General features: G+C 31.2%; 1 protein-coding gene across 6 annotated transcripts in view; it reads right to left on the bottom strand.

The window, feature by feature from the left end:
• Positions 1–24,544, bottom strand: part of LOC112693228 (Down syndrome cell adhesion molecule-like protein Dscam2) — a 163,169-nt gene that overhangs the window by 27,459 nt on the left and 111,166 nt on the right. For 3 of the 6 annotated variants that reach the window (XM_025568205.1, XM_025568207.1, XM_025568206.1), the window contains exons 7-12: positions 17,826–18,072; positions 14,857–15,001; positions 11,337–11,488; positions 9,635–9,745; positions 9,406–9,570; positions 1,983–2,333 (exon numbers count right to left, since the gene is read on the bottom strand). In XM_025568205.1, coding sequence (XP_025423990.1) covers positions 1,983–2,333; positions 9,406–9,570; positions 9,635–9,745; positions 11,337–11,488; positions 14,857–15,001; positions 17,826–18,072 — 1,171 coding nt within the window. Of the gene's footprint in view, positions 1–1,982; positions 2,334–2,817; positions 3,103–9,405; positions 9,571–9,634; positions 9,746–11,336; positions 11,489–14,856; positions 15,002–17,825; positions 18,073–24,544 lie in introns of all 6 variants that reach the window. The other 3 variants (XM_025568208.1, XM_025568210.1, XM_025568209.1) reach the window with 2 other exon arrangements.

The raw sequence follows: 24,544 nt of genomic DNA, 5'->3' as shown, positions 1-24,544 counted from the left end.
ACTAGACTGTGGGATGGATGAAGTGAGAATTATATTTAATATGATTTTGGATCTATGTACAACCGCACAGCGTTCAGTAAGATTCATTAATATCTGGATGAAATGAATAAATAATATTTATCCGTAGAGTTGAGAAATAAAAGTAACGGTACATAATTTAAACTCGAGACAAAAGGAAATATTTAACTCGATTCGAAATCTCACAATGTGCATAAATGTATGAATAAACTTATTAAAAGCTGCGGGAACTGCTGTGATGAAAAAAAAAAATAAATAAAAAATTAGGCATATTGTTGTTAAAAATTATGTTTAATTATTCTTTTTGGTGTAGAATGAATTCAGCAACTGTCAACTTCATAAATATTTAACACCGTAATATATTTTGTTTAAAATTCAAATATTATGGTTAAAATTCATTTTTAAACAGAAAAATTCTTTCGAACGCACTGATTAAAGTTTTCATCATTTTCTATCCTTGATTAAATAATTTATAAATAACTTTATGGCTTGTATAAGAAATTGTATTCACGATTATTAGAAATTATGATTTTTATCACAAAATGTGTGTCGCAAAATTGGAAGTGAAAATTAAATTTTTCCATCAAAAGGACTACACATAATCCTCATATTACATATTTTAGTGATTATTTACGTTAATCGTGTTTTTCGAGAGCGATTATTTACACATAACAGAATTGCGTTCCTTACAACTATACTATACTTTAACTACCGTATGTAATTTTAATGGAAATTCAATTAGGAAATTGAAACAAAATGGTATTTCCAACAAAAGTTTCACTGGGATTGAACTTTCCTCGTGATGTGCGCATTGACGTACGGATTTTATCCATTCAACTGGCGTAATAACAGCGTGGAGAATTAACCAAAAAAGTCGTTTGCGTTTATTGACCATTGTTTGATTTTATTTTTATTTACAAAATTTATGTCGAACTCGGACCGCCAAACTGTCTCTTTAAATATACCCTCCGGGTCCCGAAAACGATAAATACGCTGCTACCGTGTTCCGGTCGCTTGGTTCTCGAACATTGCAAAATTAAACATACGTATGTTGTGGTGGTGTTGGTGGTGGTGGTTGTGGTGGTGGTGTAATGGTGCAAAAGCCGAGCAAACGTTTTACAAATGTATAAAATGTATTATTCCGCCCCGGCCGGTCAGTCTTCGACGTGAAGTCGGTCGGCGGCGAATGCAGTGGCGCAAATAGCGGTAAAAGGTCGGGCACTTAGTAATTTCTCGAAATAGTTACGTGCCACGTCGAAAACATTCGAGCGATAAACAATCGTTAGGTAAGTTCGATGATCCATCAGAGACCTTTCTCCTCTCTCTGTACGACTAATCGAATAATAATTTATTCAAAAAAAGTTCCTCGTACATCACAAGTTCCACTCGAAAATTTAAAACTAAGAACGTGAAGTAAGCTAATGCCTTCACATCATTTAAAGTAGTGGCAGTTCGAAGTTCTGTAATGAAATTACCATTTAAACGTATTCTAACGATAACGAATAGTTTTAAATCGTTTATACATATTATATAGGTGTCGTGGCTCGAAAATACACAGCGAAAAAATATGATCACCTGGAAACGTCACCTATTTGCGCCACCGGGTGAATGCGGTCGGTTCAAAAGATGCGTAAAATTTCTGTTCGAAAAAATAAAAACAAACCTGATATCGGTTTCGTTCGTTCTATATAAATCATTTTGACCGACCGCGATATTCACTCGCATGCTCGTACGCCTTTCGGGTCGGATTATTAAGTCGGGTTAGATCCTCGGCTAGGTCATAGATTAGGTGTGAACCAAACCCAATTTATTGTTACCGAGGACCTAACCCGACCGTGAGCAATAGTGTGTGTGCGTGTGTGTGTGTGTTATAATATTGCACGCGCGCGCGGTTCAAGTGGTGGTGATATAACTGCACGGGTCATGGGCGGATGGTACGTAGGTGGATTGCTGCTGCCACTTACCTTTGACTAGTAGCGCGGCCGTGTACCTAACCTGGGCCGCGGGGTTTTGGGCCTGGCAGGTATACCGGCCGGTGTGGTGTCGCGTGAGCCTGGGAATGCTGAGCAAACTGGAGTACGGGTCAAGCGTGGTGACGACCACGGCACCATCGCCGCCGCCACTGACGCCGTTATCGGCAGTGGCGGCGGCCGACAGGTCCTCGCCTTCGTCCTGCAGCAGGACGGGCGCGCCGTCTTTGAGCCACGCGATGCTCAGCGGAGGATCGCCGTGGCTCACGCCGCACACGACCCTCGTCCGCGTGCCTTCTACCAGCCCGTCGCCGGGGAAATTAAAAGGCTCAATTACGGGAGGTACTAATAGGAAAATAAAACAATACATTATAAACGTATACGACAATAATAATGATAATAATAATAATAATAATAATAATAATAATAATAATAACACTGTTAAAACAGTAATATCAATTATAACAATAACGGACAACACTTATAACTAACAACGTATGTGTATTATAAACGTATAAGACGAACATTATTATTATATTGAGACTATGTATAAAGTAATAGAAATGTAAAAAAAAAAAAAATGTAATATTATATACACAATACGCAATGACAATACGTAACATATAATATGTACGCAACAACAACGTCTAGAAAAAAATCGAAAAAATGAAAACACGGACGGCAACATCGTGATAAAAAATTCAGCTACAAGACGCTTCCGTCTTACGTAAAAAAAAAAAAAAAATCCAAAACAAAAACGTAAAAAATAATAAAAGAGTACATCAGCGGGCGTCAAGGGGGTTTTTTTTCAATTTTTTTTTTTTTTTACCATTGACGATCAACCGCTGCGTGATTATCCGCCGGGCCGCGTGGTTACCGGCCTCGCAACTATAGTTGCCAGTGTGCTGCGGCCCGAGCGTCTCAAAGGCCAGCACGCTATTGTAATTGTCCACCCGGGTAACAGTGGCGGCCGGGCCCAGTGGGCCACCGGCGTAGTCCTTGGACCACGCGATGGTCAGCGGCAGATCGCCACTGATCACCGAGCACGTGATGCTGGCCCGTTCGCCCACGTTCACCGTCCGTTCCGTCGGGAGCGCGCTGAGCCGTGGCGGCACTGCAATTATTTTACCTTGCATTCGATGGCACCCGTACACATGTTTTCGTTTTTTTTTTTTTCATTTATTTTCATTTCTTTCTAATACTCCCAACCCCTGACCCGCACACGTTAAATAGCTGCTGTCAGGAACTCGTGTGTTCCGAAAGCTTTTAAAACGCAACTTTGATTCTGCACATTGATTTGCACTTTACGTATCCCGCGGGTGCAGCATTCTAGGCCTATTATATTTCCAACCATCACCGGTCAATCTGAACATGCGATTGAAATACTTTTAATTGTTTACCTCAATCCTTACCTCTAATTAATGAGTTTATCTAATGTACTTTCGTTGAATTTCGGCAGAGCGTACCGTGAATTAAAAAAAAAAGAAATCGACGCAAATCGATCTCGTGTTGATTCCGTTCCAAATATATAAAGGTCTGTTTTCAAAATTTTTTAACTAGAACGATAAGCATGTTGGAAATATAATACGTCTTCATTTCTGTTGGGCGTGTGGGATAGACAGCGAAAATGACCACTTCCATTTTTCTCTTGGGATAATAATTAGTAATTTTAAGTTTATTTTCATGTTTAGTTGAATATTGTTAAAAAAGAGATATTCACACCATCGATGGCTCGCGGAATACTTTTATATTATCATTATATTATTGCGATTTGACTGCTATATCAATCGAAGGAATATCCTCCGAGAACGTCAAAATATGACTATGACATATCTAATGATAAAAATTGTAAGTGTCGAGTATAATCAAATATATTTTTTTTAACACTGTCTTGTTTTAAAAACCATAATCAATCTATCTTATAAATGAACTATAATATCACGTGCTATCTTCACGCTTTCACAATGCCGCCGTTAGAGATGAACAACAAAAATATATATTGGATATTAATATTTGTGTTTATTTAAGCTCAGTGTATAGTATATTATTTTGTTAGTAAATTGTTGTAATGTCATGCAATAACTCTTTTCGCATCCTTTTATAGAATGTATGTACATTTAGGAATGTTAAAGATAAATGGGGTAAATCATTTTGTGAAATCATACAGCCCTGGTCCTAGCAAATCCTTAGACATATCCTACACGACGATAAACACAACATTTTTCTGCCAATATTTACGACCATGAATATTTGTATGACTGAGCGTGCGGTGAAGCTTAATATTGAATTCTCGACAATTTCATTCCACGGGTTCGAGAAACGTTTAGTTGGACAGATCCAAAAGTAAATTGTTACTCCTTGTGAATCGAATAAGAGTTCATCCATCGTCCCCGCAGATTTATTTCACCGTAACGTCGTCAATTGGTCTCAGACGAGACTAGTTTTTATTGACTGGGAACAAGAAATTTGCTGGTGATGGTAGTATTGCGTTGATAACATTTTCCAGTGAAATTAAGGTGTCGAGTTCAAATACACACCGATAAATTTTTAATTATTTTCACGGTAAAAAATACATCGATGGAGAATAATACGGTGAAAAACGAGACACAAATAAGAAAACTATTGTGAAGAAAGAATAATGATTATATCCACGGATTAAATTTGGTCGAGTTCGAAAAGTGTGTTTTCTATAATTTCATGTCAAACCGTTGTTTTACAAGCATAACGAAAATGTAATACGATTAATTGGAATTGGTACTCTGTTTTTGACATTCACGGCAATAACCACCGTGGTGGCGGTAGGTATTCAATATTTTGGTAACGTGTAGGATTATATTATATGTATTACAATTCGAGCGAAATTTTCAGTGTTTTGTACATTAATGTAATGGCATGTCGCAACATAACGCGTAGGAGTGTATGTCAGCTTAATTATAGTGTTATTTATTATTTTTTTCGGAAAATGTAAATATCATCCATTTAAACTGAATGCATTTTATGTTTAATATTCCTTTTCAGAAATAATGTAAACATATGAATTTCGCATCCAAAGAGATGGAAAAAACAATAAATTATATCAAAAATATTCACTCGTACCACGGTTTGGTGTTTTTGATATCCATTAATTGTATAATTTAATAAGCAACTATATTATGTATAGTTTACCACAATCACATGGTTTATCCATGGTGATTATAATCGATGACAACGGTATCGGCTGTAAAATGTAATGTTTTGAAATCAAAACGAGAAATATTTACCCACAAGAATATTATTGTAATACAAACTTGTCTCCGCAAAATATTTTAACCGTTTCATATCGCGTCTAACATTATCTAACTTAAAAGTTCTTGATTCGAACTTCAAACGCTTCATAAACACATTTCAATTGATTTCAATATTTCTAATGGAATTTTACAGGAAACGCAAAAAAAACGGCCATAATTACTAAAACAGTTGTCGGGCGTCATTAAAGTACGATATTATACTGTAGTTTATGCTCTCAATTGAGCGTATATAATGACGAATATATATTTATAATATATAAACAAATATATATAAATATTTTTCAAAGTAAGTGATGCAGAAAAAAATTGAAAAATGGTCGGCAAACGGACAATAATACATATTTTATGTCTGAGGAATGTTCAAGGTTCACGTTTTAATAAAAATTCTTTCTTCGATTGGAATTCGAGATAGGTAGATATCATGTGGGCGTATACACTTGTGACGACGCTGGACAATATGTAAAGTTGAAATGTCGCGTGTTATTGCGAGACAGTAGTTTTTAAATTGTTATGTTAAAACCAGCTAAAAGTAAATATGTATGAACACGGTGCAATGAACATCCGCACAAAAATAATTTTTAAACGGCAAATTTTGAAGGCGACATGGGGGTTGATGGAAATAAAATGAAGAGAAAAAGGCAGAAAATGCACTTGAGTAGAAAAGTTTCCGTATATACCTAATTTAAAGGTTTCTATTATTCACTAGATTTATTGAAGTTATAAATTAAATTCTGCTGTAGACGTATTCGGCAAAACGAGGAAAAACGATGGAGAGAGAGGAGATGGGAAGAAATAGGAAAGGGATGGAGATAGAGATAGAGAGAAGAAGAGGGAAAGAGAAAAAGAGAGAAAGAGATCTCTTATTGTATAATTTAAGTGGTCGAAATCAAATTGTGAAACATTTCCTTTGTCGGTAATAACGTATAACGTATAATATATATAGAAAGTTTGTTCGAGGTGGTCAGCGGACGAAAGGCAGAGGAACAGAGGGTTGAGCGGGAGACCCACAAACGTAATATTGAAAATTAATTTTTCATGTTTTTTTTATCTTGCGACCAGGAGGCGCGGCTGTTCAGAGCTTCGATTGCCTTACCGGGATAAATCGATTCGAATCAAACCAAAATACGTACACCTCCTACACTTTCAACAGGTAAACGCGTTTTAAATTTATTTCGATCGATTCGATGAATTTCCCCGTTGCCGACGTGAAGTTTGTGTTTACCAATGTCGTGACCGGGTCCCGCGAGCTCGTGAACAGAACGCTACCGACGCCGCCGGGACACGTGAAATATTTGCACAACCGGCGAAAACCTTTTTCGCTTCTGTAAACGTTCGAACAAATTTGTTTTCCACTCGATCACAACGATGTTACGCGAATATCATCGCATTGGCGTATACTTTCACGGATTAGGTTTCACGAGACTACAATCGGTACACACATGCACCCGCGCGCCGTTTTTGCGTTATATAATGCATGTTTTCGGTTGTCGAACATTGCGTACTACGTTTGTCCCGTACGCGTGTGTACGTTAAACATTTATCCGATCGACATCGATTTACCGTAGAAACGTAAACTATTTAAATATAAAGTTTTAGGTAAAATTAAAAAGACATTTATGTGCGCAAGTAAGTATTTCGTTTTGTGGACTGTTTGTTACAACGGCTCCGAATTATAATTTTACGTACCACGAATATACTATTATCACGCTGGTCACAGTCGACGAATAAAATACAAACATTGTACGTTACATTATTTGAAAAATGTGAATTTTATATTAGCTATATACCAATATATACTTCTTAATCAAAAAAAAAATATAAAACAAAACAAAACAAAAAAAAAAAAAATCTTAACGATATATCGCCCGGACCAAAAGTTTTTCAATTAAATACACAGTACAATGATGATAATGTTTTACGCTTGTATTTGCAAACGCTTTCGAAAGTTTTGCGATTTTAATTATTTACTCAGTATTCTATAAGCCATGTCAATGGAACAGTCGAATTTACAGCAAATATGAACTCGTCATAATATACATTTTGATCTTGATGTGCGCGTGCCTATTATTTTAGTATGGTATCCATCATATTATAGTTATCAGGAGTCATTGAATTATTGCAATAATACAACGACAATACATTCCGATTGTTATTGAAGTGTTGTCGTCACTTAAATATAGCCATTGATTTATATGATTTATAGTGAAAATGAAATTTAAAAACAAAAAAGTAAAAATACATTATAAAATATTGAGTGTGTGAAAATCATTGAATTGACATTTGTTCTACAGTTTTTATACATTTAATTATTACATTTTATAATTTATGGTATATTTACAATAAAATAAAGGGATTTAATTACAAATAACATTATGGAAAACCGAAGAGAGAAGCTATTTAGTAATAAAAATATTTGTGATAGTAGTATTTTTTTATATTTCTTATAAATTAGTAAATATATATTAATTAATTTTAGTTATTAGTTTTAAAGAAAATTTCTATACTATTTTCAATTTAGTCGATGTGTCGGATTATCAGAAATAACTGTGGAAGGTTATATATGTTTATATTTTATCCATAAACGTGAACAATTTAATAACGAATAAAATTAAACGAGTCATTTCTTTAAAAAAATTGATTAAAATATGAAAAAAATTGCTGTGCGAAGTATATTATATTCCTTGGAGAACGAATACAATACATAATATTAATTTTGTTTTGTTTTCGAAAAGATCTCGGTTTGTGTAGTTTCTATAGATCATATGTACAGATTCTATATTTTCCAATAACGTAATAAACTTGTTTTTATTCGAACGCTAAAATTAAGTATGTATAATAATATGGTATTCAATCTTCAATGTATTCTTTTTTTAAGATACACCAAAGTAGAATATACAAAATTGTGATCATACCGTGAAGATTTGCCAACAGGTGCCTAATGTTAAAATTAAATAGCACTGATCTATAATATTGTAATTTATAATACAAAAATCAATAAATTCAATATATACAACCGAGATTAAAGTATTCGCTAAATGTATTAAACTTAGTTGAGTAATTAAAACATTATAATACATCAGTATTCATCAATAAACCGTGTAATGCAATAATGTTTTCGGTTTTTAATAGGAAAATAAATATCTAACTTTGTAATCAAATTTGTTTAACTGATGAAATTATTTGATAATGGAAGTTTAGGTAATTTAATTTAATTTTTATTTATTAAAATAGTAATTACACACTATATTTATTATTATATCCCTAATGGGAAATTTAGGTAGGTACTATAAACAGTGTTGATAATGAACGTGCTAAAAGTGTGCACTCACTCAAATCGGATAAAACTAAAATTACATCATTAAAAATGACGTTTTATACCATAATCCTCATATTGTTCTGTTCTTCAAAATATTATTACCTATATAATTTGTCGTCATTATAGAATATACATGAATAGAATGGAACACAATTTTCTTTTAAATACGATAACTGGAGACTGCATTTTTACGTAAAAAAATGTTGATAGTTATTAATTTATTGATCGAAAATTACTTAAACAGTATCGTGACATGCCCAATTTTAATCTTACATTTTTCGTTTGACTGAAACTGAAAACTTATATACACTGCAACTTTGATTTATTTTATTTTTGAAGGAAATAAATACTTTTGTAGACTTTAAAGCTTGCAGTTGCTGGAATACCGCAAAGAGTGAATTAAAATTCCGTTTTTTCAGTAATTTCAGTATTTTTTTTTATCGATGAGATAACAATAATACATTTACGAACGATTTTTTTTTTTAAGGCTTTATTGCCTCCTACCCCCGATAATTTATTTAAAATATTTGGGTCAAGTAGGGGAAATCAATTCCGTTGTACATAGGTATGCATGTAATTTCGTTCAACGACTTTCCACTTTTGCCACCCTTCACCCCTTCAACCGCTCCTCCACCGCAATCGCGTCCAATCAGTATTTTCGCAAACAGTATATACCTACACCATCAGCGGCAGCCTATTTCTCCGAGTAGCCCTCATCCCCACCACGACTCTCAAGTTCCCATTGAAATCCCACTGCTCTGAAACCCCTTGAACCGGGTTTCTGACACGTGCACACTCGGGTTAAAAACCTTACCGATCACGTCGACCGTGGTCGTCCTTTTGGCAGAATGTCCGTGCTTGTTGTTAGCCACGCACGTGTAAGATCCCGAGTCCACGCCCTTCTGCACGGACATCACGGTGAGCACTCCCAGCTGTAAGTCGGTCTTCTGCCTCAAGTCTTCTGGCAACTCTTTACCATCTATACCGAGACCGTCATGTTATTATAACCGTGTTCACGTAGCTGTTGTAATGTGTATACGCACCTTTTTCCCATCGGATCTCGTTGATGGGATATCCAGCCACTGGACATTTTATTCGCATGTTCTCTCCGGCCACCGCTGTGATCTTATTCATTGGCCTCACGTACGGGTCACCTGGTCAGAAATCAGAAACGGAATCAAATAACGGATCCGGTCGTTTTATATCTTATGAAACACGAAGTTTGTTGTACTTTATTTGCGCAATAGACATTGACTTTTTCCTGCGACGTGTTTATTACATTTTATAATAGAGAAATTTACTGAAGAATTTTTCTCAACGACTGTCATCTAACCCTATGTGCGTTAAGTTATTTATGTAAATGTTAATTTTTAATGACATGAAAATTGCATTTTATTTGTTCTAGAAAAAAAGTTTTAATCTTACTGTTGGATTACCATAACAAATTACAACAAAACGTGTAAATTATTAATGATAATATTTTTTCAATGCTTTGCAAAGCCGACGTTTATTTTTTATGTAAACTTATAATTTAGTTTGAAAGAAAACTACTTATATAAAAAAAAAAAAATCATATTTTCTTGAATAATTTTTATTTCTAGAGGAATGAACAGTGATTTTAAATTAATATTTAAAATATAGGCAAGCATAGCAAACACATTATATTATGATGGTTTTTTTAATATAAATGATATGAATATTTTATTGAGTTGTAAGAACTTGATGTATTTGTGTTGCTTCGTTTTTGCTTTTTTAATAGTACTTAATAGTACTTTAATAACAGGAGGTATATTCATATTAATGATACGATTTGCAGATGATATAATTTTGCTCACCACATTTGAAAGCGATCTACTATCAGCACTTAGTGAAATGGACAACATATTTCTTAAGTTCAAATTAAATATAAATACGGAGAAAACAAAAGTAATGATATGTAGTAAACAAAATGAGCCAAACATTAATACATCCCTAAAAGGGAACAGAATAGAACAAATAAATCAATTTAAATATTTGGGAAGCATAATACGAGTAGATAATGAGGGAAGGTCAAAAAATAAAATAAAAAGTAGAATAGTTCAAGAAAAAAAGGCATTTATACTCAAGGGTAAATTACTAACATCAAAATATTCAGATCTAAGAACGAGAAAATGTCTAATTCAAACATACGTATGAAGTACAACATTATATGGTTGTGAAACATGGACGTTAAACAAAAAAGATGAAACCACTATAGAAGCTTTTGAAATGTGGTTTTGGCGTAAAATAGAGAAAATAAAATGGACAGAAATGAGGACAAATGAAGAAGTGTTAGATTTGGTCAAAGAGAAAAGAACATTGCTAAATAATTTAAGATCAAGACGATGGCACATGATAGGTCATACGTTAAGACATAATGAAGAAATCCATAGCCTCATACTGGAAGGTATGATAGAGGGGAAACACAGAAGAGGAAGGCCAAGACCGTGTTATATAAACCAAGTAATCAAAGATGCAAGAGTCAATTCATACAAACAACTCAAAAATAAAGCACAAGACAGAGAATCATAGAGAGAACATTTATTGTAGACCAATCTACGGATTGAATACTAAAAAAAAAATATAGTATTGAGTTATTAGTCATACAATTATATTTCGTGTTAAAATAGTAAAGCAACTGTTCACTTCATATTTAAATTAAAACAATTAAATATATTGCAGGTATCCATTTAAATAATTAATGTAATTAAAAAAAAAAAAAAATACCATAAATATTAAGCCTGGCGGAGTGTGAAGAAGTTCCCGCTCGGTTATTGGCTGTACATGTGTATTCACCTCCATCTTCTACCGACACTTGTGAAATATTCAAATGACTAACGATATCACCATGCAACGTGACATATTGTCCAATCAAATACCTGACAAAAAAATAAAATTATTAAATCGATTATAATAATATGTTTACTAATGGAAACACATTATTTTAAAAAAATAATATTCTATACGTTATGTAGACAGACTGAAAAGTAGTGTTAGAATTAAAAGTATAAGGATTGAATATTCTATTTTACCAATTTAAAATGATTCTTTTAGATATTTGATTTGATACATTAGAATAAATGTATGTATTATCATAAAACTGTTCTTTACTTTTTTGAAATTGTGAATGTATTTAATACACAATGGAAGTTAGTGATGATTAAGGACCAGTGATAGGACTTATCTAGATAGATTTTTTTTTTATCTTTTATCTTATCTAGATTAATAATGCTATGTTACCTAATTACTTATCTAGATAATTGTCTGCATTCTTGCCAAGATTAGAGTTATTTTTATTCTTGTATGGAGACGAATCTAATAAATCAGAGATCATCAAAATCGGTCCAGCCGTTCTTGAATTATAAATTCTGTAAAAAACCTGACTTTCTTTTATACATATAGATTTTGTATTCATAATCATAATTCGTGTATTATTAATAAGTAATTATTATTTATTGGTATGTAATTTTGTTTGTATTTTCATGCCGGGAAAATATTTTTGGTATTTTTAAACTTAATTTCTTATTTTTCCATAGAAGTTCCAAATATAGTAGGTATTTGATTTTAGTATACACACGTAACTCATACGCTGAATAGTCATTTCTTCACTCTTGGAACCCGTTAAGTCGTAACTACTTATAAAATAATGAAAATCATCAAATTAATATTATACGAAAAACAATATTGCTAACGTAAAATATTTTTTTATCTATTCTGTATTCATCCTGATACGTACAGAGCATTTTTGATTTTTTTGTGTAACATTTTAGTGATTAACTGTCATTAAATATTGTACATATTGTACCATCGATTAAACGGATTAGCATTGTTTAATTGCACCCTAAAATAATTATAAAACCTGAAGAAGTAGTTGATGCATATGCTAATAAATACCCCAGACGTCTTCAGTTATTGTAATTACAAAAATTATATTTAAAAATATGTTTTATTATAAATTTGTGTAATAAAATGTTATGTTTCTATCAAATACTTGTATTTTGATTATTTAATTATGAACAATGACAGTTTTTTGAGATGGAAAATTTATGACTATGTATACTTTGAACTTTTTGTTTGTGCCCCCCTCCCTCCCACCATAAGACATTTTTAAATGTGCCGCTGATTATAATTGCATCTTCATATATATTATTAGAATATGAAATATTGACCAAAAAATAACATTTTATTTTTATCTATTATCTTTATTTAGATGAATTTGGACATATTATCTTTCATCTTTATCTAGATAAATTTTGCATTATCTATTCCCAACACTGTTCCCAACGTGAAACTATAAATGCAACAGGTAGATATTATCAACATTATTAAGGAAAATTACGAACCGTCCTTTGTAAATAAATACAAGTTACATTTCTAAATTTTAAATAAGGCTCAAGGGGATTCTGAACATATTATCAGAATTGATTTAGAGAGCTTCGAGGTTACATAATTTTTAAAATATTTGTAGATATTTGTAGATTTTAACTTGTATTAAAAAAAAAATGTTTAAAAAGTTTTCTAAATACGCTTTCAGAATTGAGATAAAGATTTTAGTTTTGGAAAAAAAAACGTTCTTCTTGAATATACGATTAAAAGGTTTTCAAATTATGAAGTAAAATATATCTCATTTTTGTTGTGTAATATGTGTTTGGAAAATCATCTTTTATAATATCTTATTTATAAACTTACGTTGGATAGATGTTCCATCTTAATTTCAATTCCTAATGCGATTTATTTATTTTTCAAAAATGATAACGAATAAAAATAGTGGAATTTTATTGCGTGCACTATTTTTGTTGATTTACAAAACTTAATATAAAATTGTATTTGAAATTCTATTTACCAACTCTTTTTATTTTTCATGTTATTAGGTGAAATTCTACGTAGAGTTACATTTATCTCATATCTAACGAATGAGTATTCACGTGTGAATGTTTAAACAGAATGCCACGAGAACTGCCTTTTTAGCAGTGAATTCGGTCGGAAAAGAATCTTTAGCTATCGGATTTTTGGTCTGATATTTTCTTTGAAGTCAATTTTTTTATTTTTATTTTCTTACTTTAATATAGTAAAAATAGAATTCTTCAATTATTAAAATTATTTTACAGTTCTTAATGGTAATCGTTGCTGTAGTTTTAGTTTTATGACGTAAAAGGTTCGTTGTTGAAAGTCTTCAGGTGGATATTGTGTAAATATAAACATTACATCCATAGTTCACCAATGATTATTTGATACTAATTAATATTGATTTAATTTGCCGTGGACGACTTCAGTCTTGATTTTTCGTTCATTATACTATGTATAGTTTACATAATTTATGTATGCATTTATGAAATATGTTTTTTTTAATTTTTTCTTGAAAAATAATTTAATTTTATTATTTATAGTATGTTGTTAAGATCATTACCTATTTATTTGTAAATTTTAATAAACCCATTGCTAATTATTTAATTATTATTATATGACATGATGTAAATCGAATAATGTGTTTAAAGATGTTTACCTTTTTTTTTTTGATAGAGTTAGGGTATATATTATAGTGACATATTAAGGGGAGGGGTATGCATAAAAGTAAGAATTACCTAAAAGCCTTAAAAAGGTCAACTTTCATCATATCGATTATAGCTACAGTATACTAGAGATGAAACAAATTAAGGGATAAAACATTGACAGGACATTCATAAGTATACCGCTACTGATGTACACACATTATTAAGACTGAAAGATATTATTATGTGTAGATATATCTCTGGATAAAGTTGTCATAGTATAATTTACTTTTTTAACAGGTTAAATACACGAAATATCAAAAGCGTGGTCACCAAAGCATAATGTAAATACTATATAAACACATTTTTTTTAAGTATTGTTAACCTAGGTCTTTTGCTGTCTGAATACCTATTGATTCGTTTTTTTAAATGGACAGTCAAATAATGTTTTAAATTTTTTTATCCCGTATATTTCGTTGTCAATGAGTTTTTTAAGCTAATATTATTTAAATTATGAATAGTTCATGCAGAGCATCAAGTGTCATAAAACACAGTTATGATTAGAAGAGGTTAGCACTCGATTATAGATTTAAATTTACACTTTTACACACACACACACACACACACACACACACACACACACACACACAAAGACAATATAATATATTATGTTGGTGTAGGTACAATGGTGTTTGGTAAGATACAACTCATATTACCTTACTACTATAGTATCATATATGTTTGGTGAAATAATTTACCTAGGATGATCTGGTAATTTAAACCCATCCAGAGACCAAGCCATCGACGGTGTAGGATTTCCAGACGCACTGCACTTTAAAGATACGGTTGGACCCGGTTGCAATGTTTGCTCAATGAACGTGTACTCCATAATCGGTGGAGCATCTGTGGAAAACATTTATCGTGTATTTAAATCGAAACGAAAAAAAAAATATTTAGATTAATTTTCAGCGAAATAATGTATACAATATATATTTAAAAATAAAAATAAAACTTAAAAAACTATTAAAATTAAACGTTAGTATTTTTCTTAAAACTCTAAGGAGCGTGGATTTTAAAAATTTCAAAATCATTTTACGAGAACGCATTAACCGACCAAGAAAATCAGTTATTAGGACTAAAAAATCATCTGGTGAACAAATATACAATATAATAGTGTCGGTTAATGCGATCATGTAAAATTATTTTTAAATTTTTAAATTTCATGCTCTGCAGAGTTTTGAGAAAAATATTAACGTTTAGTCGTAATAGTTTTTAAATTTTATTTTCTTCCAAACCGCATTATAATACATTTTTAATTTTATTATCCAGAATGGAATATTTGTCTTAAAACGGCGATACATACAAATCCAACATCAAACCAGTATACCGTTGATAATTTATAATAAAATGTATTATGTATTATGTATTTAAAGCTTTAGTTATTCCGTAGAATGTCCATGTTCCACTTCATTTATTTAAGCGTTAAGCTTATACGAATACATAATAAGTTACTGGTTCGATGTACAATTTTTATATACAAACGAATCATTTTGCTCCCATATTTTTACGTCATATTTTAACTTTAACTATCATGCCAAATTTGTTAGATTACGTTGTATTTTTTATTAAAATACGCATACATAGTTTTGAGGTTAAATTATGTTCATAAATGTTTGCGAATTGTTAAGAAATACAGTCCACGTGAGAACAAACTTATAAGGCTTTTTACCTACACGATGAATAAGCAAAACTTTAGGCTTGACTTTAAAATTTAATAATGACTGCTGAACTCCGACTGAAGTCTTTAATGTTATAATTCTCTATGGTGCATAGAATATGGTTATGAAATCATAGATTATTATTCGATTGCATCTGAACAAATTTTATTGTCAATCGTATGGAACTCTGAAAGCAAAAGTCTATAGAATATTTTAATAAAATATTTGTTATCGTGGTTTTGCCATTTTGTAACGTTTTAATTAATATTTTCATCATTATTCGTTTTCGATTAATAATTGAAAAACAAAAGGTGACGAAGGAAGAAGGAGAGAAATATATGTATACGAAACTATAAAAGAGTAATTGATTAACAAACAACCAAAATGAAAATAATATATGAAACACGATCAAACGTCCTAAATATTTACAAGAGATTGGAGAATTAGTATATTATCGTAATAGCCGTTGCACGTGTAATCAAATTGCGTTCTGAAGATTTCATATTATATACGTTATCGTCACTTAACGCGAAATGATCAACGCCCGCCGAATAAACGTTTTCAATCTCATAGCATCGTGGTCGCAATAGATTTGATTTTGTATAGGGATAGGAGGCGGAAGTTATAGGTGGATACCCCACCTCGGGCTCGAAACGTTTTCAAATGGAGTTTCTATTTTATCGGTCATAAATCATAATTTTTATTATATCCACATGTACGAGTAAAGGAACGAAACGCTTTGATGGTTAATCTAATCGGTATTGCGAATATAACATGTGATGTTTTATAGTTGACTAAAATGGCATTCCGCTTTAACGAAAAGTTGGATATTAATCAATATTTATGTAGAATTAAGCTGTACTGAAATATTTATAATGGTAAAATAAAATTCATTATCGTTCCGTTTCTACGTGCAAGGCGTTCTAGACTTATTTTTAATGCTCACAACGATTATGATTATTTGAGGGGTTCGGGGATACGGCTATCTAAAAATTGTTTTTGCTACCCCTCTTCCTTAATGCATGATATTACATAATAATGTACTTGAAATGATTTACCCGTAAATTGTTTTTTTTTTTTTTTACGTTTCTTTGGTTGGAAACGATATAGGGGAAAAAAAATAATATAAAAACGCCGACGTGCACACGAACTTTTATTCCTCGTGATCGAGTCGAGAAGTAGAGGAAGTTGTAGGAAGGAAAATAAAAGATTAAAAAATTCCACTGGTGGTGGACATAATATATATATATATATACCTCTACGTCGTGTATATAACGTAGACCGGTGGCCGTTCAGAAGATCCGCGTGTACAGGGCGTTCGGAAAAATTCGTGGTTAGTGGCTGGTGGCTTTTTGTACGCATTTTATGGTTCGACGTTGTGTGCTGAAAAAAATTTCGAATTGGAACCGTTCGCGAAAATAACATCTACGGCCGTCGTCCCGCGTGCACGTCCTAACCTTAGGGCATTTTCCACCACCCATCTCAAACCCCTACACTCTACCATCCCGTCACTTCGCTATGTTTCCGGGACCACAAGTCGACCGAGCTGCATTCATGCACGCCTGCAGGCGGGGGAGCAAAATGGGCCATTGCATCTACTGTTTCAAAACTGTTGTTAATTTAATACCACGTATATTAATTATAACATAATTTTATCGGGATCCATATACGAAGTTTAGTAAAATCTATTATATTTTTAGATAATCTAAAATGTATGATCTTGAACGTATTCATAGGTTTACAATGTTTACACATGACTGCGCGTATCCACTTAAAAGTATAAATTTTTCCGAGTACCACGATTTCTATGGTATTTGATTTTGTTCTCATCTATTTTTAGGAACACGTTGTTTCGGACCTTAAAATTTTAATTTTTCTCCGGATGGGATTTTATTCTGAGGGCACGCTTGGCTGCATTCACGATTCCGGATCGACCTGTATACGGTGCGCATTTTGTCATTCGACGTTTTGGCGCGCGCGCGTAATGTAACGTAATAGTGTTCGCTCACCGCCCAATCGCACGGTGGCCGCACTCTGCGCCGTCTCCCCGTCGCCCCTGCGCACCAGACACTGGTAGATGCCGCAATCGGACCGGCTGACCGACACCAGTCGCAGCACGTCCCGTTGCGCCCTGCCAGCCATCACTCTGCCATCCTTGTACCACGTGATCGAATGCGGCCCGTCACTGGACGAAGATGTCATACACCGCAGTTCCGTCTGCCCGTTGAGGCTGACCGTCGCCGACGTCGGGTTGATCTGCGGAACACGTCAACGGTTAACAAAAGATAACACACCGGTACTGGTCGACCCCGTTCGCAACAACGTGGTACGTACCGCAACCGTTGAATAACAAGAAACCCATTTCAACCGGTCAAAAACGATAAGTCTAACCCCGTCGGCTAGATACCATAGGGATATCGCGACGGAAGATGTTAACTTATTTAATACAATTGCAAAATATATGCTTAATGCGTTGGCAACATTTTACCCTATATCAAAAACTACCCTAACGATTATTAACAGTTGCACGGTTATCGGGTTTGACACTTTTTCGAGTAGAAAAAAAAATTACTAAATATTTTCGTTATTCAATTTATAATTTAATAAATAAATACTTTTGAGTTGATCAACTAAAAACGAATGATTCAGGACCTTAAATCACATCAATCGGTAGACCGTTATTTATTGCATCCATGGTTAATCAATACTGCTTATATATATACTCGTATATGTATATATATATATATATATATATATATACAGTGATGCATTAATTAGTGTTATTTTATCATTTAACATAAGAAGCTATTGTTTACTCTTTCTGTATTTGGTCATGGAAATTTTCTATACACCGCGAACAATGTTAAAAATCGACCAGCACACACACTCTCAACATTTAGATAACTGAAGGATTACCGTGGTTGATAAAAATAAGGAAGACGAAATACATAGTAATTAGAAATCCATGTTGACGATATCGTGTTACATTTAAATCTGTTGATCCGGTGAATTAAATTTGGGGGATCAATTTTTTTTTACGCAAACGTGACTTTTTGTCGAGGTTATAGGATACAGGTGTTAAAAATGACCGAAGACTAAATAAAAAAGACTAAAATGTATAATAAACATAGTTTAAATCTTAAATTGTTTCATTTTCTGTAAAAATTGATCAATAAAGATATTTGGCTGGTTGTGCAAATAATATTTTATACTTCTTTTTTGTTAGTTTCATGTAATATTGTTGAATAACATTTTCGATAAAAATAAACCCTTTACAATTTTTATACATTTATATGCATATAAAAAGAATCTTACAATGATTGATAATCGTATAACCTAATAAAATACAGATATAAATTAAACGTATTGTCTTCAAGAAATATAATTTATAATCAATTGTTATTATTTTCACATGTAAATGTTTTGCACTTTTTTTCGAATAAAATATTTTATGTAAGAAGTTTGTTTTATATGAGATAAGACGATGTAAAATTATAGAATAGTTGCACATCGTTATTATGGTAAGTTATTAATATTTGAAAAATCACGATTATTAAAATATCGAACAATGTTTTACAATGTTTTAGAATATTGGTCCTTGTCAGAACTGCGTATTGAACAGTATGCTTTATTTATTATAGTCCTCTGAATAATATTTCATGTTCATGACAAGATCCATTTTCTCGGTATAAACCGTTTTGTTAACATTTACATAGTGATTATATTCTCAACATTCACATTATTACGGATAATGGGTTTTATATAGCATAAAATCGAAGTAAATTTTAATTTTGTCTCTATTTCCTCTGGGAAAATCATCGTCAAGGGAATTTGCCATTGCTGTATCCAGGGCTGGGTAAGATACCTAAAAAAAGTATCTAAATATAAGATACAAGATACTTCGATATTTTTAAAGATACTAGATACATGATACAAGTAGCTGAAATACATATAAGATACAAGATACTTTATACATTTATTAATATTTATTTATTTATTTGTTTATTCATTTACATTAGGTACAATAAAAAAGAATATAAATACATTTATAAATTACAATGTTTATTTATTAACTATTAATGGTTTGAACGTTTAAAAAAGAATGATATGTAATATTATAGTAAAAGTTTTTTATATGTTATATCCCATGTTTTAAAATAAATTCCTGATTAAACTTTAAAGAGACTAATTTTAATTAATAATAATAAATAATTATATATATAATTAATAAATAATATAATTAATAATAAATAATTTTAATTTTCAATTCACATTTATTATTTCATTAAAATTTAGTATTGTATAGAATGTTCCATCTAAGGATTTTGAAATATTAACAATTACATTATTGTTACATTATTACATGTTTTTAATAATAGATACTTAAAATCAGCAGACACTACACAAATACCGCGTAGACAGAAAATATGAACCGATCATCGCACAATCACACAGTCTAAAATAAATGTTTAGTGCAATAAAATTAAGAAAACATTCTGCCGATAAACTAAATTTATGTAACTTACTGATTACAAAATGTTCTCATAATAAAGATTATATGTAATATATTACATATAATCTTAATTATGAGCAAATATTATGTATATTGATCATTTATCAAGTGAATGCCTTCGACGTAAAAAAATTTAATCTTAATTATTAGTAATTATTATTACATAATAATAGATTGTATTTAGTATCTTCAATCATAGAAAGATACTAGATACAAGTTAAAAAAGTATTTGAATCCACGATACCAGATACATTAAAATAATGTATCTCAATACAAGATACAAGATACAATTATATCTCTGATACGTATCTTAAATACTAGTATCTAAGATACTGTTCAGCTTTGGCTGTAACGGTAATTAAGAATTTGCATAAATAGAGTCGTAAGCCGAAATTCAGCAGCTTCTAATCCAAAAGTAATGATATATAAGGGGTTGTATTATAGGTAGGTATTATTCATTGTATAATTAATCCTTTGAAATTGTCTTTGTTGACATTATAAAAATTATAAAATCATAAAATTATACTATAAAGTAGGTGTTTTATAATACATATTTAATGTTATACGTATGAATCACAATGGGCTGCAATTTCGATATTTTCCAAAATTACTTTGTATTATTTTAGCGTATTATGTATTATGTATTTGTTATCGATCAGAACTTTTCATTTCCAGTCATAATGACATTTTTATTTCTTCTAGTTGTCTGCTCACAGTTTCAAATATTGTCAATTTAAGATTAAGTATTACGGTATCATGGTTATCATACACCAAGGCGTGACATGAGAAATTTAATTTCAATAAGTTTCTGGCGTCCTGCCATACTGGAGAATATTTCAATCTTGAAACATGCTCCATTAAGGGGAGGGGTGAGAGAGTATGAGAGGGAGAAAGAGAGAGTTAATTTCCTGAAGGGTCACTTCCTTGTGCTATATCCTGATACCTATCACCATTTTGTCTTCAGTCATCAGCAACTTTTTTTTACATAGTCATCCCATTTGATTTTTACCACTTCGGATAATACACATATTACTCTTTCGCGAATAAAACATTTTGTTATTATTAAACTAACGAATGAAAAAAAAACAATATTATTACTATTTTCATAGGTAGAGAAAAATATTTCATGTGCTCGACCATATAAACAGACAATTTTTTAAACAATAACTCAGATTAGCCATAAAAGAGTGAGCATAACGCGTATGTATACGCAATATTCAGTATGCAATTTATAGTTGGTGTCATGTACGTTCTAAAGACAGGAATAAAACTCGAGGGACATGGGAATCGGAAACGACAGTCCGACACTGCAGGGCGGTTTCGAGGGATGTTATGACCATACTACATGACACACTATTCGTCTCGTATATTTGTTATTATGTACACAGTAAACGCACAAAGTGCGTTCCTAAAATCATGCATTAGAATCATAATAATAATATTTTATCATCCGGCATAAGGCAATATGTGCTAGGCGCCATTTTGAGGCCAAGTGACTTGATGGTACACAACGGTACAACTGCCAGTCGAAGCATTCGTTCATATAAAAGCCAATGTTCTTTTCGGCGAAGTAATGTGATACTTAACTTTACTTAAAAAAGTAAAATGATATGATATATATATATGTGATATTTAACTTATCATTTTCGATTCAAGTGACATTAATGAAAATCGTATTGAGTCAAGTAACCTAGCCCTTGATCCCTACTTTTATAGTTTATAACCTTTTAAAGTGCAGATTATACGAATTACATTTATTGAGATAATACTTTTTACACATAATTACTATGATTTAACCTTTGTTCGTATGTTATACTTATTTTTACAATAATCACATTCGATCAATTACATTTATGAATAGTTTAATATTGAAACTAATTTATTAAAAAATGTATTAATAAAAAAAATGTATTTTATTATGTTTTAAATGGTATGAGTACATACGCGACTACGCTATTTCAATTACATTTAAAGTTTTTTGAGTTGTTCAATTTTTTTTCGAATTTTTTCGAACTTTTTCCTTATTTTCCATTGAGACAACCTATATAATGATTGGATTAAAAAATGGCAAATAATGTATGATAAATAAAATATGATCGAGTTGGATGACGATCTTATGCTATCCGTTATTTAGTCAATAGTTAAAAGTTAAATTAAATGAATTATCATTAACAATTAATTCAGAGAACGATTTACATAGTTGTAATTGACTATAGTTAGAATACTTAGTTATATAGAATACAGTTGGAATAATAAAGCAAAAGTTAACTATAGTTAAATAAGTTAGTAGTGATCATCAAATTAATTGTGATGATAAGCAAAGTTGAAATAAATAATCATTTTAACCTAGTAATTTAGTGTAAAATTTATTTAGTAGTATTCAATTGAAATAAAAAATTACTTAGTATAGGTTAGTAATGCATTTTCCGCAAAGAAAGAGTCATACTTACTCTTGGCCACCTCTATGGTATTTCATTTAATGTGTCATGCGGTGTCGGTTGAAAAATTAGATTAATGCTCACGAATTGTAATAACACGATAGAATGGAACGATTAGTTGCATTAGACATTGGTTTTATCCATTAACGATTATTTTAAATTTTGTAGTTGGTGCGGATATAGTTATGATTTTTTTTCTTCTAATTTTTGTTCCCGTACACGGATCCGCCATTATATATCGTATTACCGTAATTATTATATGTACAGTGTACATACAGTCTGCCGTGGTGGTTGAAAAATGAATCTCACGTCGGAGCATTTATTTCTCCAGAATTGACGCGTTGGTGATATTTCAGAAGAACGGCGGCGGCGGAATGATTGATTTGTCCTAGATGATTGATGTCGTATATTCAAAAGCAATTTCGGATTTTTGACTGCCCCAGAACAACGGGTATATACGCACACATGTACCAGTGGAGTGTGTGCACAACACTAAATTTGTTAAACCCTTTGGATGGTTATTCCATTACCGATCAAACTTAACCATATGAATTTTTGTGTAGATACGCACACACACATACACACTTTTTACATGAGATAATCGTTGGCACAGCTAGACTTATATTTTTGGGAGTGTACAAATTATGACTTCACCAACTTAAAGGAGCTTTGCCCTCATCCTTCTCATTCAAGCAGTATTTTATAATAATAGTAATATTTGAAATGTAATTTTTTTTTTTATGTTTCAGAAGAAGTCAAACAGTTAAATTAATATTCATATTAGATAAACAAAATAAAATTGTCACTATTATTTTTACATGATTATTATGGAATGTAAATCATGTCTATTTAAAATTTGTTCACAGTGTTAGTTGTTAACTATACGTTTTAATTAAAAATATACGTATATTAGGACATCTATAATGACACAAATAATAATCTTCCCTGGAACAACCTCGCGGTCAAGAGTATAATAATTTGCTGAAATTGCAAATGAGACTTGCTCGAAAATGTGTGAAGTAAGAAAAAATAAGTAAAACGCCTCCATTGTGTATTATGTATTCATTCTATTTAATAAGGAAACTTAGTAACTTTAAGTTAACTCAATAATCAATATTTATAATTTATGTATCTTAGTACATCGCACATTTTAACAATAAAAGGTAAAATTAGTTAAATTTCCGAGTACTCTTTTACGTATTAAATTTATATTGACTTACTACACAATAATTATTACTAAGATTCACCCACACGACATAATGGTACAAAAAAAAAATCTATCTTTCATCTGTAGTAATTATATTTTAATTTAATTATCACCTTACTTATTGAAATTAACTTATATTACTATATAAGAGATAAAAAAAATGTACCTAACACTAAGTTTAGATAACAAATTGTAAGAAAAACTTTAATTAATAAAAAAAAAAAAATAAATACTATAATTAATGTAATATGCTGATTATCAAAAATTATTGTTATATTCACATTATTTTCTTATTTTTATTTTCATATATATCTACTATATGTACAAGTATTCAATAATATTAGTGAATCATTAGTACCATTTTATTTCTAGTAAGCGATTGGTTATTGTTTGTAACAAATATGCTCATATTTTTATTAAAAAAAAAAAAATAATCGAGTTGTAATTTATTTAGTAATCTTAATACTTCAAAGTTAAATTATTTAATACTTAATATTACACTTAACTAATTTATTTTTTTTGTTAAATTCTGGAACGATATAATTTAAAATATACTGGATTTTTATTTAT

Source organism: Sipha flava, unplaced genomic scaffold (genome assembly GCF_003268045.1).
Source record: "Sipha flava isolate LNK unplaced genomic scaffold, YSA_version1 82_pilon_pilon, whole genome shotgun sequence".
Lineage (NCBI taxonomy): Eukaryota > Metazoa > Arthropoda > Insecta > Hemiptera > Aphididae > Sipha > Sipha flava.
This window is presented reverse-complemented; position numbering and strand designations above follow the sequence as displayed.